The sequence below is a fragment of the Heptranchias perlo genome, chromosome 34, assembly GCF_035084215.1.
Source record: "Heptranchias perlo isolate sHepPer1 chromosome 34, sHepPer1.hap1, whole genome shotgun sequence".
In the NCBI taxonomy this organism is placed as follows: domain Eukaryota; kingdom Metazoa; phylum Chordata; class Chondrichthyes; order Hexanchiformes; family Hexanchidae; genus Heptranchias; species Heptranchias perlo.
Window position 1 is genome coordinate 18,658,183 of NC_090358.1, and position 17,473 is coordinate 18,675,655.

The 17,473-nt window shown below is 41.1% G+C and overlaps 1 protein-coding gene across 15 annotated transcripts in view; it reads left to right on the forward strand.

The window, feature by feature from the left end:
• Nucleotides 1-17,473, forward strand: part of LOC137301862 (myocyte-specific enhancer factor 2A-like) — a 311,843-nt gene that overhangs the window by 255,541 nt on the left and 38,829 nt on the right. For 10 of the 15 annotated variants that reach the window (XM_067971554.1, XM_067971555.1, XM_067971556.1 and 7 more), the window contains one exon: nt 15,599-15,736. In XM_067971554.1, the coding sequence (XP_067827655.1) occupies nt 15,599-15,736 (138 nt within the window). Of the gene's footprint in view, nt 1-15,416; nt 15,549-15,598; nt 15,737-17,473 lie in introns of all 15 variants that reach the window. The other 5 variants (XM_067971560.1, XM_067971564.1, XM_067971562.1 and 2 more) reach the window with 2 other exon arrangements.

Sequence of the window (17,473 nt, forward strand, 5' to 3'; positions counted from 1 at the left end):
ATATGCAGTTACAGAGCCAGTCTGATTAAAGATTGACCATGTTAAAATGTTAATCTTGGCCTCGCAACCTCTGCTTGCTCATATGTATGTTGTTTAATGGCACTGACCCATTTTCACTTACATTGCTGTAACCAGACTTTCCATTAACCCATTTCTACCAATATGGATGCACATTATTCCTCACTCCCACACTTGTCTGAGAAATATGAAAATCAGGTGGGAACTCTAGTGCCGACTGGAAGACCCTGTCATTCTTGACAATAGAGCAGTTATATTGTGCATGTTGCCTGTGTTTACTTGTCTGTTGCCTACTTTAAAATGTAGCTGGCATGTATTACATAAAATAATATTTGGGCATTAAAGAAAGCCTCTGACTTATGACATTCCCATGGATTTACTGTCATGATTTATGAAGCCATCAACACTTAGCAATTTGATTTACACTTTTTGTAATTCGTGCCGCAGAATCCATCACATTTATTCTGCATATTCATTTTATTTGTGAAATTGGAAATGTAAGATGTCTCTCTTTTTTTCTCCACTGTAATTATTTATTATTTCCAGCCTTGAACATCTTAGCCTTTTGATTTTTAGTTTTATCGGGGGTGGGGTGGGAGGAGGTGGGAAGAGGCTTTGAAAGATTTTTCTATTGCTTATGTTATTATCACTCAATACCCCATGATAATACAAGCAGTGACACACTACATTAATTTGTTCGCAGTTCTAAATTACTATGGCTTATTTTGGGCTGGTATTACGCTTGCATATCCTTTGCCATCAGAAGCTACAAAGTAAAAATGAAACATAATTTTAAAAAAGAGTGAAGCAGTACCCGAGCCGTGGTTCACTGTACGTGTTGGGCATACTGTATGATTCTCTTTCATAGTGAAGTTTGTATTTCAGAGTGATAATCCATAGGGAGAAGAAAATAGGTTGACATTTTTCATAAGTTGGCTGCTTTCCAAGCTATGTTCATAGGCTATGGTTTTTGCTAGACAGCAGCTCGCAGAAGGCACTAAGATAATCTTGCAGGTTATAGATCTTTTTGTCATACAAAAGTCTCAAATTGATGAGAAACTATATTCAGTGGGAATATACTATAACATAGAATTAATGATCATTCTGGATGTCCTGGAAGCCTGGAAGCTTTCGTTTCATTGTGCTTAATTATGCATCTTAATTTCCTAATACAAATTTTATGAGAAAGCTGGAAAGATAATATTATATTTCAACCATTTCAAATGTTATCAGCTGGATAGAATGCTTTAATAATGTTGGGATTATGATGTACCTCAGGGTATGCAAAATCATTAATTTAGCTTCAATAAGTGATACCTAATAGATGTAGGACACACTTGATGTCTTTATCTCATCGAATGATACAGCACAGAAGGAAGCCATTCAGCCCATTGTGCCTGTGCCGGCTCTTTGAAAGAGCTGTCCAATTAGTCCCACTCACCTGCTCTTTCCCCATAGCCCTGCAAATTTTTCAAGTATATATCCAATTCCCGTTTGAAAGTTACGATTGAATCTGCTTCCATCACCCTTTCAGGCAATTCATTCCAGATCATTAAAAAAAATTCTCCTCATCTCCCCTCTGGTTCTTTTGCCAATTATCTTAATTCTGTCTCCTCTGGTTACTGACCCTCCTACCAGGAGAAACAGTTTCTCCCTATTTATTCTATCAAAACCCTTCATAATTTTGAACACCGTTTTATTAAATCTCTCCTTAACCTTCTCTGTTCTAAGAAGAAAAATTCCAGCTTCTCTAATCTCTCCACATAACTAAAGTTCCTCATCCCTGGTATCATTCTACTAAATCACCATTGCACCCTCTCCAAGACCTTGACATCCTTCCTAAAGCTTGGTGCCCAGAATTGGACACATTGCTCCAGCTGAGGCCTAACCAGTGATTTATAAAGGTTTAGCATAACTTCCTTGCCCTCTATTTTCCTGACTGCCTACTGATACGCTGCAGCTAAGTACAAATTTTAATATAGACCCCATGTTTGCTGCTTAATAAGTTTGTTATAAATTTGCAACATTCTCAAATAATTTGCATGCTTCCTTGCCACTTCTGTTTTTTTTAAAGAAAGTGTGCTAAATTGCAAATAATTTTCATTGTAATTAGTGGCTAATTCTTATAGATGGTGAAATAATTGGTGCACAGAAGTATAGCTTTATGTGTACTCCATAGCACAGCAATATCTTTAAGATACATCTGGTATAGTTCAAGGTTTGTCTGCAGTGGTGATGGTTACCTGTAGCTGGTGGTGGGCCATGAGTTTTAGCAGTCTCTTATTAGCTTACAATGACAAGACATATCTAGGTCTGCTAATTTTATTTTATTGGACCCCAGTTTTTCAGCTGCAAAAGTTTTTTTTGTAAATGAGAGGTAGCAAAACAGATTGTTTGTTGAAAAACATTAGCTGGATCTTTTTCTGTTTCTTCGATTCAGTTTGACACGGTTTCGGGATCTTTTAGTGATTCAAAATTTCACCGTAAAGCAGCCAGCCTACAAAAAAAGTAATAACTAGATCATCATGTTTGGCTACATCAGTTTGGTTGGTGTAATGTGTGAAGGACAACTTTTTTAAAAAAAATGTAGTACAAAGCCCAATTCATTAGGCGGTAATGAAATCTGGCTTATATTTGATAAACTTTAAGTTCCTCTGATGGCTCAGTTCATGATGTGGACTGCCCAGTGTGGAACTGAGCTGTGCAGACAAGGGCCCAGGTTCAATCCCTGGTCTGTGGAAAGTTATCTGATTACAGTCTGGGTAGATGCAGCAGTTGGCTTCTGTGCTCTTGAACCAGGAAGAGGAAAACAGAGAGCATTTCCATTCCTGATTGCTATTCAATGACCCCTTTTGGGGCAGAGGTGTGTGTGTTTGTGTGTGTGTGTGTGTGTGTGTGTGTGTGTGTGTGTGTGTGTATACATGTTTATATATGGAGCTCTATATTGGATGAGAACAGGATCATGCTTGGACTATGATGCCACCCATGGTTAAATATACCTGCTGATGTAGACTTTTTTCTGATTACGCCTCTGTGAAGTGGCCTTAGAACTTTTTTCTATGTTGAAGCCACTATAAATGCAAGATGTTGTTGCTACATAGAAAGAATGGCCATTTGGTCGAGGTACCTGCGAGTACCTGTGGCATCATATCCCAGTGTGAATCGGTTACTTGAGGGGAAGAGGAGAGTAAAATAAAGAAAATGAGATACGAAACAAGGTGCACTTAAGAATAAAGCAAAGTACCAACATAGAATGCTTCGAGGAAGAAACAGTGCAGTTTTGATGTCCTACTGACATTAATGTTTGGTCCAGTTAGTTTTCAACGATACATATAATGATCTAGAATTTTTTTCCAGCTCACAAACCTTGCGACCTTTATCCTGGCAGTGCAGTGAATTTCCAAGTTTTTAATGCAGACCTTTCCCATTTGTGCAAATTCAATTCAGTTGACTGCAACCATCTTTTAGTCCACTAAAGATTTTTAAATTAGCTCCGAATTGCAAAACTAGCAAATTTATCATTATTTTTTGTAGATCTATCTTTACTTACGAAGGATTTATATTTTTACTAAGTTTAATAACTTTGGTTGAACAAGTCTTACGGAATTTTTTTAAACGTCTTTAAAGAAGCTGCAAAGGCAGCAAGCAGCAGTCACGTCCTCCTATGTTTTGAACCAAGCACAGCTCTTATCAAAGTGAAAATGCAGCCTATGAGAAAATGGAGGCTTGTATCTCTTACATAGCCCTTACTGGGCCTTGTTAACAGATTACAGCATTCCAGATGTACTCCTGGGTACAGAATAAGGCTCATGCTATTGTGCTACTGACTAATGATAAAAAAGAACAAAATTATTTCGTGGCTTTGGGGCTGAAAGCCACAGCTCAAATGAAGTGATAAGTTGACAGGACTTGGATATCAGAAAAGCTTCATAGCGTGTTATCTTCTAATGGCGTGCTGTTGCTTCAAGCTCCCTTGTGATGACAACAGCCCCTCCAGAGTTGTATTGAGCAAAGACTTCCAGAAACGGTAGCAGAAGCCTGTCTGCTGAGCATTTTTCCCAGTGGAGGGTGAATATTTGCTTTACTCATATCAGTGCTGGGAACCGTCTGAGCTGGCAGCAAGAACTAGCTGGGCTCACACTTCATGACCTTCAGGGTACCAAACAACAGAACCATGTATGGCCATGGTGTATGGAGTACCCAGCTGATTGGCTAGGATGGAAGATCAAGGCCTTGAACGGCTGACAGGTGTTAGAAATGACAGCACCTGTTTGCCTTGTGCTAATTTAGTGATCCTGTACATTAGTGGAAGTTTAGGCAGAGTTGGCATATAGAAGAGAAAACATATGCCAAGTATTTTCAAAAACTCTCTTTGCAGACTTTGCACTTCAGATTAAAAGGATTTCATAGTGCAAGTCTTTATGGAAGTTGAGGATGTAACTCTATCTGGTGAAATAGTTCACGATGATTGCAGCAAACTGTATGTTCAGATGGAGTTCTAACTAAAAGTTTGTATTAAAACTTTTTTATGTGTTTACTCTGGCTGCTTTCAATTTAAACATACATGGGGCCGATGTTACAAATGAGCACTCCTGGCAGGAAGCCTTGCCTGCCAGCAACACGCATCAGAAAATTGCAGGGACATTCTCCACAATTTTCTGTCCATTAAAATTGATAGACGGAAAATCACCAGGAGCATGCCTAAGATTCCCCAGTATGTTCCGAGGGAGGGCCAGGCTTCCCATCAGGACCGTGCATTCATAATATCGGCCCTTGTATATTAAAATACCAGAGTGAACTGGTATTACTTTTTTTTTACAGCTCAAAGACCCCCTTTACTTGATCTCCTTCAAGACACATTTTATAGGGCATTGATGTTTACCAGCATGGTACCTCATGCTAATGCTGAATCTGAAACAAAGCTTTGGCCTGTGCCAGATGAGCTGATCTCAGCTGGAACAATGGTGGAACACCGTAAAGGACCTCAGTGTTCCTGGATTATGAAGAGACGTTGGCTGTGATTTCCACACATCCACTTTGGACGTGTGTGTGTCAAATGAAGAAAAGATTTTTCTCTGTTGTAAGTGTTCCTATGATCAAACAGCCATCAATACTTGCTCTGCAGGCTCACAAGTGAAAAATGGCTGCTTCGATGAGAGATTCTTCGACGTGTGGAATCACACATTAGTTTGAATCACCTGTACGAGATGAAGGGTGAAAAATAACCAGAATGGAAGAGAAAAAATGAACCAGGTTGCTCTGATGAAACAAATATAAAAGGAGAAAAATGTATCAATGAACATATAATTAAGCTGGTGGAAAAGGGCGTAGTTGCAATACTCTACAACATAAATTCAGGGTGATTTGTTCAGATTCAGTTTTGCAGAAGGTTTCTAAATTTGGTGGAGTGACGCAATGGCCTGGTTTTTGCTCCGCTATCCTGCTTCAGATTGGGCGGGATTGGGAAAGAGTGGGAAAATCGGGAAGGGGGCCTACTGCTACCTCCCTATCCCTACCTAAAATTTTCCTCTTTCTGCCCCTTCACCGCCCACTGTGTGTAAATGACAGGGATGGGTGGCCTGGCAACCCACCCAATTTCCCTGCCTCCCACCTCTGCCACTGCTGTCTCCAGACATCACCAGGAAAGGGGAGTGGCAGCAATCCCGCTGAGCAGCATGTGAGAGAGTGAGAGAGAGAACCCACTGGTGGGTTCCTCTCCCTCTCTTTAAGCTCCTTACTACTTCATTGAGGACCCACGGCTCTTAGAGGGCCTTTTGTGAAATTGGAAAACAAAATGTTGCGGCATTTCTACCCACCCACCCTTTTTAAGTGATTCTCATTTTCTTCTGGCCTCGTAGTGGGTGTCGCATGTAGCTCTGCCGAATTTTGCTTAACTGCAACGCTGGGCTCTCTATCGTGGAGATCCTTCCAGGATCTCGCCCTGCATAAATACTCTGCTTTCACCCAGGGCAACGGGTCAGGGTCTCAGCAGGGTGTGGGCGACAGGTAGAAGTCCTTCCTCTGATGGGAGGAGGAAAATCTAGGCCACTATCTCTGAAAATTGCTCAGTCTTCTGTTTTATTTGCTAGACTATTAAACTTCAGCTCATTCAGTGAACATTATTCAACAAGTCCCTTCAGGCTATTATGTAAAATGTTAAATGAAATAAGCTGAATTATTTTTGTGATCTTTTGTGTATTTGAATATGCCTCTAATTGTTTCAGTAATAGGCAGAAAATCTTAAATTATCAAAACATGTTAGCACAGCCCTAAGATTGTAAACCAGAGCCAATGAGTCGGTTCACTCCGCGTGATATCAAGAAACGGCTGAGTGCACTGGATACAACAAAGGCTATGGGCCCCGACAACATCCCGGCTGTAGTGCTGAAGACTTGTGCTCCAGAACTAGCCGCGCCTCTAGCCAAACTGTTCCACTACAGCTACAACACTGGCATCTACCCGACAATGTGGAAAATTGCCCAGGTATGTCCTGTCCACAAAAAGCAGGACAAATCCAATCCGGCCAATCACCGCCCATCAGCCTACTCTCAATCATGAGCAAAGTGATGGAAGGTGTCGTCGACAGTGCTATCAAGCGGCACTCAGTCACCAATAACCTGCTCACCGATGCTCAGTTTGGGTTCCGCCAGGACCACTCGGCTCCAGACCTCGTTACAGCCTTGGTCCAAACATGGACAAAAGAGCTGAATTCCAGAGGTGAGGTGAGAGTAACTGCCCTTGACATCAAGGCAGCATTTTACCGAGTGTGGCACCAAGGAGCCCTAGTAAAATTGAAGTCAGTGGGAATCGGGGAAAATTCTCCAGTGGCTGGAGTCATATCTAGCACAAAGGAAGATGGTAGTGGTTGTTGGAGGCCAATCATCTCAGCCCCAGGACATTGCTGCAGGAGTTCCTCAGGGCAGTGTCCTCGGCCCAACCATCTTCAGCTGCTCCATCATAATATCAGAAATGGGGATGTTCGCTGATGATTGCACAGTGTTCAGTTCCATTCGCAATCCCTCAGATAATGAAGCAGTCTGTGCCCGCATGCAGCAAGACCTGGATAACATCCAGGCTTGGGCTTGGTCAAATGCTGCCTTCATAATAAAATTGAGGAGAGTCAACATGGTTTTATGAAGGGGAAATCGTGTCTGACAAATTTATTAGAGTTCTTTGAGGAAGTAACGGGCAGGGTGGATAAAGGGGAAAGAATGGATGCAGTATATTTGGATTTCCAAAAAGCATTCGATAAAGTGCCACATAAAAGATTACTGCATAAGATAAGAGCTCATGGTGTTGGGGGTAATATGCTGGCATAGATAGAGGATTGGCTAACTAACAGAAAACAAAGAGTCGGGATAAAAGGGTCATTTTCAAAATGGCAATCTGTAACTTGTGGGGTGCCGCAGGGCTCTATGCTGGGGCCTCAACTATTTACAATATATATCAATGACTTGGATGAAGGAACAGAGTGTCTTGTGGCCAAATTTGCTGATGATACAAAGATAGGTGGAAAAGCAAGTTGCGATGAGGACACAGTGTCTGCAAAGGGATATTGACAGGTTAAGCGAATGGGCAAAACTTTGGCAGATGGAATATAATGTGGGAAAATGTGAAGTCATCCACTTTGGGAGGAAAAATAAAAAACAAAATATTATTTGAATGGAGAAATAGTACAAAATGCTGCGGTACAGAGGGATCTGGGTGTCCTCGTACATGAAACACAAAAAGTCATGTACAGGTGCAGCAGGTAATCCAGAAGGCAAACGGAATATTGGCCTTTATTTCTAGGGGGATGGCGTATAAAAGCAGGGAAGTCATGCTACAACTGTACAGGGTGCTGGTGAGACCACACCTGGAGTACTGCGTTCAGTTCTGGTGCCCTTATTTAAAGAAGGACATACTTGCATTGGAGGCAGTTCAGAGAAGGTTCACTAGGTTGATTCCGGGTATGGAAGGGTTGTCTTATGAGGAAAGATTGAACAGGTTTGGTCTATACTCATTGGAGTTTAGAAGAATGAGCGGAGATCTTATTGAAACATACAAGATTCTGAGGGGACTCGATAGGGTAGGTGCTGAGAAGATGTTACCCCTCATGGGGGAATCCAAAACTAGGGAGCATAGTCTCAGAATAAGGGGTCGCCCGTTTAAGACGGAAATGAGGAGGAATTTCTTCTCCCAGAGGGTCGTGAATCTTTGTAATTCTTTACTCCAAAAAGCTGTGGAGGCTGAGTCATTGAATACATTCAAGGCTGAGTTAGACAAATTTTTGATCAGCAAGGTAGACAAAGGATATGGGGAAAGGGCGGGAAAGTGGAGTTGAGGTAAAAATCAGATCAGCCATGATCTCATTGAATGGCGGAGCAGGCTCGAGGGGCCGAATGGCCTACTCCCGCACCCATCTCTTATGGTCTTATGATAAGTGGCAAGTAACATTCGCGCCAGACAAGTGCCAGGCAATGACCATCTCCAACAAGAGAGAATCTAACCACCTCCCCATGACATTCAACGGCATTATCATCGCCGAATCCCCACCATCAACATCCTGGGGGTCACCATTGACCAGAAACTTAACTGGACCAGCCATATAAATACTGTGGCTGCAAGAGCAGGTCAGAGGCTGGGTATTCTGCGGTGAATGACTCACCTTCCTGACTCCCCAAAGCCTTTCCACCATCTACAAGGCACAAGTCAGGAGTGTGATGGAATACTCTCCACTTGCCTGGATGAATGCAGCTCCAATAACACTCAAGAAGCTCGACACCATCCAGGACAAAGCAACCCGCTTGATTGGTGCCCCATCCACCACCCTAAATGTTTACTCCCTCCACCACCGGCGCACAGTGGCTGCACTGTGTACCATCCACAGGATGCACTGCAGCAACTCGCCAAGGCTTCTTTGACAGCACCTCCCAAACCCGCAACCTCTACCACCTAGAAGGACAAGGGCAGCAGGCACATGGGAACAACACCACCAGCACGTTCCCCTCCAAGTCACACACCATCCCGACTTGGAAATATATCGCCGTTCCTTCATTGTCGCTGGGTCAAAATCCTGGAACTCCCTACCTAACAGCGCTGTGGGAGAACCTTTACCACACGGACTGCAGCAGTTCAAGAAGGCAGCTCACCACCACCTTCTCAAGGGCAATTAGGGTTAGGCAATAAATGCTGGCCTTGCCAGCGCCGCCGACATCCCATGAACGAATTTTTAAAAAAACTTGTTTGCATCACTTTAAAGACGATGCTAGTATCTTTTTACTCTAAGTATTATTGAAATTATGCCAGATATAATACTTTGCAAATATGTAACAGCATGTCTTAAAAGCATGAACAAATGAATGGTAATTACAGTCCAATGTAATTTTATTTTCAGTCATGCTGCATTATATTTTGTAAGGGACAAACAGGGTGCATGATAAACAAGTAATCATCAGAGACTAAAGCAGCTCAAGAATCAGTAAACAGGAAATTAGTTGGAAAGGAGGCTATATAGACTGAAAACCACAGAAATAAAACCACATAACAGGCAGGTATAAGTAACAGGAAAATGTTAAGCATCTGGTACAATACAATTAAGAACAATATGATATTAGTATTATTTTAAATAATTATACTTGCCCTCAGCAACAAATGTGGGAAAACAAAAATTCCAAGTTAAGTATTAGATTGCTAGGTATATTGTTGGGGTAACCTGTACTGGGATCTCTTGTTAGGAACAGCTAGGTTAGATATTTTCTAGCATGCCATGCAATAGCATTTTGGAAGAACGGTATAAAATGAGTCAACAAAATGCAAAGAATCATTGCTTCTGCTTTCTGTTGTTGATGTTATTATGCTTCCTCTAAGGGTGCATTCGCACTCAACAAATTTATTGTCTGTGCAAAGCTTCACACTCGTGCTAATCTTGGAGTGTAAATTGGGTGTCAAGGTTCAAGCAAAACAGCGAAGCTACCTCCTCTAGGGAGTCTTACTCAGCTTTCTTCTGGTGTCAGGTCAGCTCCTGATGCTAGATTCAAGCAACATTTACACTGTAACTGCATGTTTGGTGTGAAGCCAATGCAATTTGCACCAATGCTGCAGTTGGATTTGGAATGCACCTTCCCATTGTAGAATTTTTGTATGTAAGGTATGACTTTTTCCTCTGTTTTATGGCTCTTTTCTTTGTAATTCAATGAAGCTAAATTGTCATGTATCAAAATATGTTTCTTTTACAATTAATAGATTAACGATAGGAAATAAGAGTGTTTCGGACCAAGTAAGAGAATAGTTATTGCTTTAAGAACTAAGCAATTGATGGAAGTGCAAAAAGAAATACAATTAGAACACTGGAATTTTTATTTTTGTCTCTGTTGTGACCGTGAGCCCCTGAAATTTGAGAACCAGTGTTGTAAAGTAGAAGGCTGCTGGTTCTGTCACAACGTATGATTTGGAAACAGCTGAGCTTTAGCATAGCCTTCAGACAATGATAAGTTAGACAAAGCAACACAAACAAATGAGTCTTGCAGTATCTTCTCTGGATACAAGAGTAATAATTTTGGGGTTTTGGATAACAATAATTCAGAATTGCAAGGGACAAATATGTACCTATGTCAGTACGGGGCGGGAAAAAAATGGCAAATTTCATCGGTTACAGGCCGGAGAGGGGAATAATTCATATTTAAACATTATTATGTGATTGGTTCAGTTTGTATATCATAGAATCATATAGCACATAAGGAGGTCGTTCGGCCCATCGGGCCCGATATTAGGAGGGCGAAGGGTTCGCAGCAGGAGGTTGACTGGGCGCGTGGGTAACGCACCCAGTGAAATCGGGGTGCTCTGCACGGAATCGCAGGCTAATTAGATCCACTTACCTGTGCTTCCGGGTTTTGCGCTGGAAAGCTGCGCAGCGGGCGGACTGCACATGCGCAGCATAGACTGTCAGCTGGAGGAGCCCTATTTAAAGGGGCAGTCCTCCACTGACTGATGCTGCAGGAAATAGGAAAAATTACAGAATGGAGCAGCCCAGGGGGAAGGCTGCTCCCAGGTTTCATGATGCCTCACTCCAGGTATTATTGGATGGGGTGAGGAGGAGGGGGAGGACAGAGATCATCCCCCCGGCGGGCGGGAGGAAGCGGCCTGCCTCTGCCACCAAGAAGGCCTGGCTCGAGGTGGCAGAGGAGGTCACCTGCACCACCAACATATCGCACACTTGCATACAGTGCAGGAGGCGCTTCAATGACCTAAGTAGGTCAGCCGAAGTGAGTACACTTACTCATTCCCCTACACTCCGTCTGCCACATCACCGCCCCCACCCCACATCTCCTTCTGCACTGCCAACACTACTCTATCACATCACTCCTCACACCCACTGAATCCTCATCCTTATCTTACCTGCACTTACTCACCTTGCCAGTACTCATCCTGCCACTACCACTCAACCCAATCCTCATATAATCTCCCGGAAGTGGGCGGGTTGGAGCCGGGCTCCAGACCCGCCCCGGGAATCCCCGATTCTCGCAGCCCCCCTGCCACGAACGCACCCGCTCGGGGGTGCGAAAATCGAGCCCATCGTGTCTGTGTCGGCTCTTTGAAAAGTTGTCCAATTAAGTATATGGCTGTGTGGAATATTCAATATCAAGTAAGACCTGGTAACACTTTTCTGCGATTTAAAAGACTAATTCTGTCTGAATCATGGAGTCAGTTTGGGTGAATGTATGAGAGAAGGAACTGGTCAGTTTGAAACTGCTGAGCAATAGTTTAGATTAGAACATACTTTCTTGGGTAAGAAAGATACAAAGAAAATAAATACTGCATGATATAAGTATGTGCAAAGAGTTGGGTTAATACTTAGTGTTGCAGTTTTTAAAAAAAAAAGTTGTCTGATTGAGTTGGATAACTTTCTGTTGACTACACTCCTGTGGGAAAGATGTCAAACAGGCCACTCTTCCTTCTTGAAGAAGCACCTCAATTGCTGCATGTGTAAATCCATCTGATGATGCTCCATTATAATTGTAGACTGAACAGCATTTGCCAACAAATGAAAAGGACTTGTGCTTTAAACAGCTGCTGTAGCCCTTTAAATAGGTGCTGCAGTGCTGAATATCCCGTTTCTGAATCAATGTGCTCCTTGTGACTGGCAGATTCCCCACAGGAACTTGCTGTGAATATATAATAAGGCAGGAAATTAGAAGCTAGCTTGCATACAACTCTGGTGCATGCAAAGCCTGCAGTGTACTGTTCCCACTGATCTACCGTGTCCAATGGAAAATCCACACCACATTTCTTTTGATGAGTGTAATGCCTATATCACATCTTGCCTTGGTCTCTAGCCGTCCTGAGCATGTGATGCTCGAGGACTGATGCCATTCTGGATCTGTGTATTTAACTGTGAAAATTTGATGGTTTTACTCTACAACCTCAATATGGTCAGCAACCAGAACCTGCTTTGAAATTGTCTCCCCCAGAGGGCTGTGGATGCTCAGTCATTGAGTATATTCAAGGCTGAAATCGATACATTTTTGGACTCGAAGTGAATCAAGGGATATGGGGATCGGGCGGGAAAGTGGCGTTGAGGTCGAAGATCAGCCATGATCTTATTGAATGGCTGAGCATTCTCGAGGGGCTGTATGGCCTACTCCTGCTCCTATTTCTTATGTTTTTATGCTTGAGAGATAGGTCCAGGTTCTGCAAGCTTCAGATAGGGCAATAAACTGGTGGATTTTCTTGTAGTCTTCTAAGATACAAACCAATATGGTAAGACCCCTGTGAAGGAAAAAAGAGGTATCCCTTTTAGAAGGAGTCCAAGCATTTGTGGTAATATGTATGGCACATTCTTTTCATTTATTTGCAGGAAATACAGGTAGAATCAGTGTGTTGTGTATGTCATGGAAAGAATTACTTGGGAAAAATAACAGGATAAATCATACAATGTATCAAATTTCATTTTCTGAAATTAGAACCAATATTTTATGAATAATATCACTAAATAAACTGGCAATTTATGTGAGAGCAGACAGGGAAACACTTGTTTTTTCCACTTAGATTTTTGTATGGTACACAGTGTTGATTTTAATCCTAGTTCTTATAACCACATGTGGAGAAACTGGGGTTGTTCTCCTTAGAGAAGAGAAGGTTAAGAGGAGATTTGATAGAGGTGTACAAAATCATGAAGAGTTTTGATAGAGTAAATAAGGAGAAACTGTTTCCAGTGGCAGAAGGGTCGGTAACCAGAAGACACAGATTTAAGGTGATTGGCAAAAGAACGAGAGGCGACATGAGGAACCATTTTTTTAATGCAGTGAGTTGTTATGATCTGGAATGCACTGTCTGAAAGGGTTGTGGAAGCAGAGTCAATAATAACTTTCAAAAGGGAATTGGATAAATACTTGAAGGGAAAAAAATTACAGGGCTTTGGGGAAAGAGCAGGGGAGTGGGACTACTTGGATAGCTCTATAAAGAGCCGACACAGGCACGATGGGCTGAATGGTCTCTTTCTGTGCTGTATCATACTATGATGTGTGTACAAGGTGAACACTGAAGAGCGTCTGCATATCAGGGGCTAAAAATAATGTTTTGAGGTTCTGGTCTGTTACAAATGTGCAGAGAAATGGCCGGACCTGATTGCAAATTCACAACTGGTTTGGATGCTAGAATCTCAAAGAAAGTTGGTTTTCATGGGTTAGCTGGTTTATAGTCTGAAGTAATTTTCTCTTTTCCAAGAACTTTTTTTTTGTAGTTTCTGTTGAGTGATCTTTTCCTCCTTCATTTTTCTCTCTTTATTTCCATTGTCTTCACTTTCTGATCTTGTCTCCAGTGAAATAATGTATTTTTTTTTTAATCAAGCACTTTAAGTAGATTAATTTTTAGCCCACTTTGATCTTGGTTGGTGTATTCATTGTTAATCCTGCACATCCTACCCTCCAAATAATAGTTGTGTACCCGGGACAAGAAAAGGCTCTCACTCTCGCCCCATTGTTTTTGTTTTTGTCTGAATTGACTTATAGCCAATTCAAAAATTCCTCTGACCCACCACAAGCGATCAGACAAGATCCAAATCCATAATTATCTACCTGAATAATCTTTCTTACTGTCCATATACCACGTTTGCCTTGTTCTCCAGAAATCTATCCAATGCCTTCTTAAAGGACTGTAAAGAAGCATTCCCACTGCCACCCTGGAATCTTTTTCTAAAGCTGGTAATTGTAAACGCACCTATTTCTTGCAAGATGAGACCTGTCATGATGGGTTATTTCTTAACTAAAAATGATGTCCGATCTGCTATATCAAAGGTATAAAATACAGTGGCTATGAACTAGATTTTCCACCCATTCGTAGAGACTGGATGGAAAATCTAGTTGATATCTGAATTTCTAAATTAAAGGATAGTTCTGGTATGCATTAAGACATCAGGGGATAGAAATTCGTCTTGCCAGTAGCGCAAAGCGGGCAGTATATCAGTCGCCCACTAAACCCTGTGCCTGATAGTCAGTCCCAGTGATTTCAACATACGGGGCTTCAGAAGCGTTGATATGTGACTTCAGTTTGACTGGCGGCCAATTTGATTCCGCCCATTTCGCGGCACCATCCAAGGCGGATTTCTACCCCCAGAACTTTCAAAATAAAAGAAACTTCCCAGTAGTTCTTATCATAACACTTTTGTTTTCCTTTAGTTTATAATCTCCTATTACTCTACATTGCATTTGTGCACCATGACTCCTAAAAGTATGCTGCATCATGCAAATAATTGGCTCTAACCATTTTGTTGTGACCTATTTCCATACTGTGTCAGATTGCATTAAAAATGTATGGAAATTAAATATTTCACCCGTGTGTAAAGCGAACCAAGTTTGCATATGGAAAGCAAGACTACCTAGCTTCACCTCCTATGCATTTTGCCCCTTCCTTCAGTAGTGTACTGTTTGCTTTCAACATTTCCTTTCAACTGAGCAACTTAATTATTTTTCTGGATTGTCTCATTTAGTAGCAATTCAGATCACGTGAAACAAGGGGAGCTGTGTAAATTCATACTAATTTTAAATCTGTATAAATGTCATGTATTTCATTAAAAGTGAATGAAAACCAATGGCATTCTACTGCTTCCTCGCTTAAAATGAGTTCCTGATGGTAATTCGGGTCTCCATTTTTTAATAATTGATAAATAAGTACCCATCGATGTTGAATTGCACACTCCTACAGTTGTTTTGTTTTGCAAGAACATGCAGTTTTCTTATTATTTAGTGCAAAGTTGGCTGCTGTCGGGCTTAGTTCCAGATGTATAAAGATGTCCACTAAAACTGGATAAGTTTTGGGGTGGTGGGTGCGGGTGGGATGTCATAAACTTTTATATCTATCGGTGAACAGTTATTGTCATAGCAGGTTTGTAGTTTTGTGTGAATTTTCCAATTGTATTTCAGACCTTAAGAAAGAAAGGACATAATGACTGTGATAGCCCAGACCCAGATGATTCTTTTGAGCACAGTCCGCTCATGGAGGACAAATACAGAAAGCTTAATGAAGATAATGATGTAATGTTCAAGCGATATGGTGTAAGTACCTTCATCTGTTATTCTTTGTGTTGATTCTTTAAATCTGCTAGGCGCTTAACAAGAAAGAACACAGAGGCTGCGACAGTCCAGAGCCTGACTCATCATACGTGCTCACCCCACACACAGAGGAAAAATATAAAAAAATAAATGAAGAGTTTGATAACATGATGAGGAATCACAAACTCGCAGTAAGTAGATTTTGGCATATGGTCCTTTTGCTTGAGAAGACTTTGATTTCCTTGCTACCCGATTGCCTGCTCTTTGACTGAAGAAGGATGCATGAAGACAACTGAACATAGCGTGAAGAAACACAGAATGAGACCTAATTTACAAACCATGTACCTAATCTCATGAGCTGATTTAGAACTAACTCATTTAAATTACCATGGCTGGAATGAATCACCCTTTACATACTGTGTAATTTCAGTTATTGCACGCCTCCGGCACTATTATGATTTTCCATCTCACAACTCATTATCACCATGATGTATAATAATGTATGTGTGAATTCATGTACAGAATAATTCACTGTAACATTTGTAGTTTGGACATGGTGTGTGCCAAGCTTTTGCAAACTTTTGTTAAGGTTATGTGTTGTATTTGGCAGAATGTGTCGTGCTTTCTTATTGCAGCTGCAAATTTATAGAAATTTATATGAAGTTTATATTTTTGAAATTAGAAAATTCTTGCTGCCCTTGGCATTAATCAACTAGTAAATGACAAATTTCATTAATCAAATAATAAAAATAGTATCCATTTTTGGAAAAGGTTTAACTTATTCCACTGGCATCCTCCACACAAATCCCATTATTTTGTTTAAATAAATCTATTTGCCAAAGGGAGATTACATAACCAAATATTAAGCTGACTGTTAGTAGAACTGAATGTTTGAATTATGTTCCTGCCCTTTAAATGTTTTTTACATGCTTGTATATAAAACAGAACAAAATATTCTGAGGTATTGACCCTGTTAAAGTTTGAGTACTGAATTGTAGTGGTGCTAGAAAATATATTTAGAAGCCATTTTGAGCCAAGGTTGTGAAGTGTTTAGGTAGGTTAAAGGAGCTGATCATGAGGCAATATTTTGATAATTACATGATAGAGTAATTGGTCCCTTTTTGACAACTTTAAACAAAGACTCAGACAATTTTGTATGTTGTGTAGCAAGTTATTTCTATTCGGTTCTATTTTACTTTTCTTTGTATTTCTGTGGCAAAGGTAGGGTATAGCCAAATAATTTCATTTAATTTTATGCATACAACAATGGAGGAGGTCTAACTGACTATACTTGCATGCATCAACTACTGATTCCAAATTGGGCCTGACAACTTAAAATGGCATCAGTTGCTTCTCTGGTAGCTCAGTAGGTAGAATGCACTAATTTTGCAATACAACGCTCGAGATCTGGAATGTCCCAGGTTTGGTTCCTAGCCTGTGCTGAATTAGCGAATCTAAGGACAGGTGTTAAAATTGTTCTCGGCTTGTGTGGAAATGTTGGCTAAAGTTCTGTAATCCACTAACCATTGTTGGAATTATATATATGTGGCTGGTGAGTGAGGATGTGATTGGGCTCGGCTCTAAGACCTGCCCTGGTTTGCATGTGAGGAATAAACATTTGGGCCCAGGTGCTTGACTGGCAAACTGCACTCTAGCATTAGTCACTTCCTCAGGAGAGGAGGAGACAATGTCTGAAGGTTGGGAGCGGAATTGACATTTAAGACTGGGGGATGCTGATCTACACTGATTTATAATGGCAAATTGCCAGATACATGATCCGAATGGGTGGGTGTTTTCTGACTAGTCGACCCAACAGGAAATTTTGATTTGCATCATTCAATGTGATTCATCCAAAAGCAATTCTTGAAAGAAGGTAATCAAAAATGTCACCACATAACAAAATTTAAAGCTGTAATTACATTAAGTGT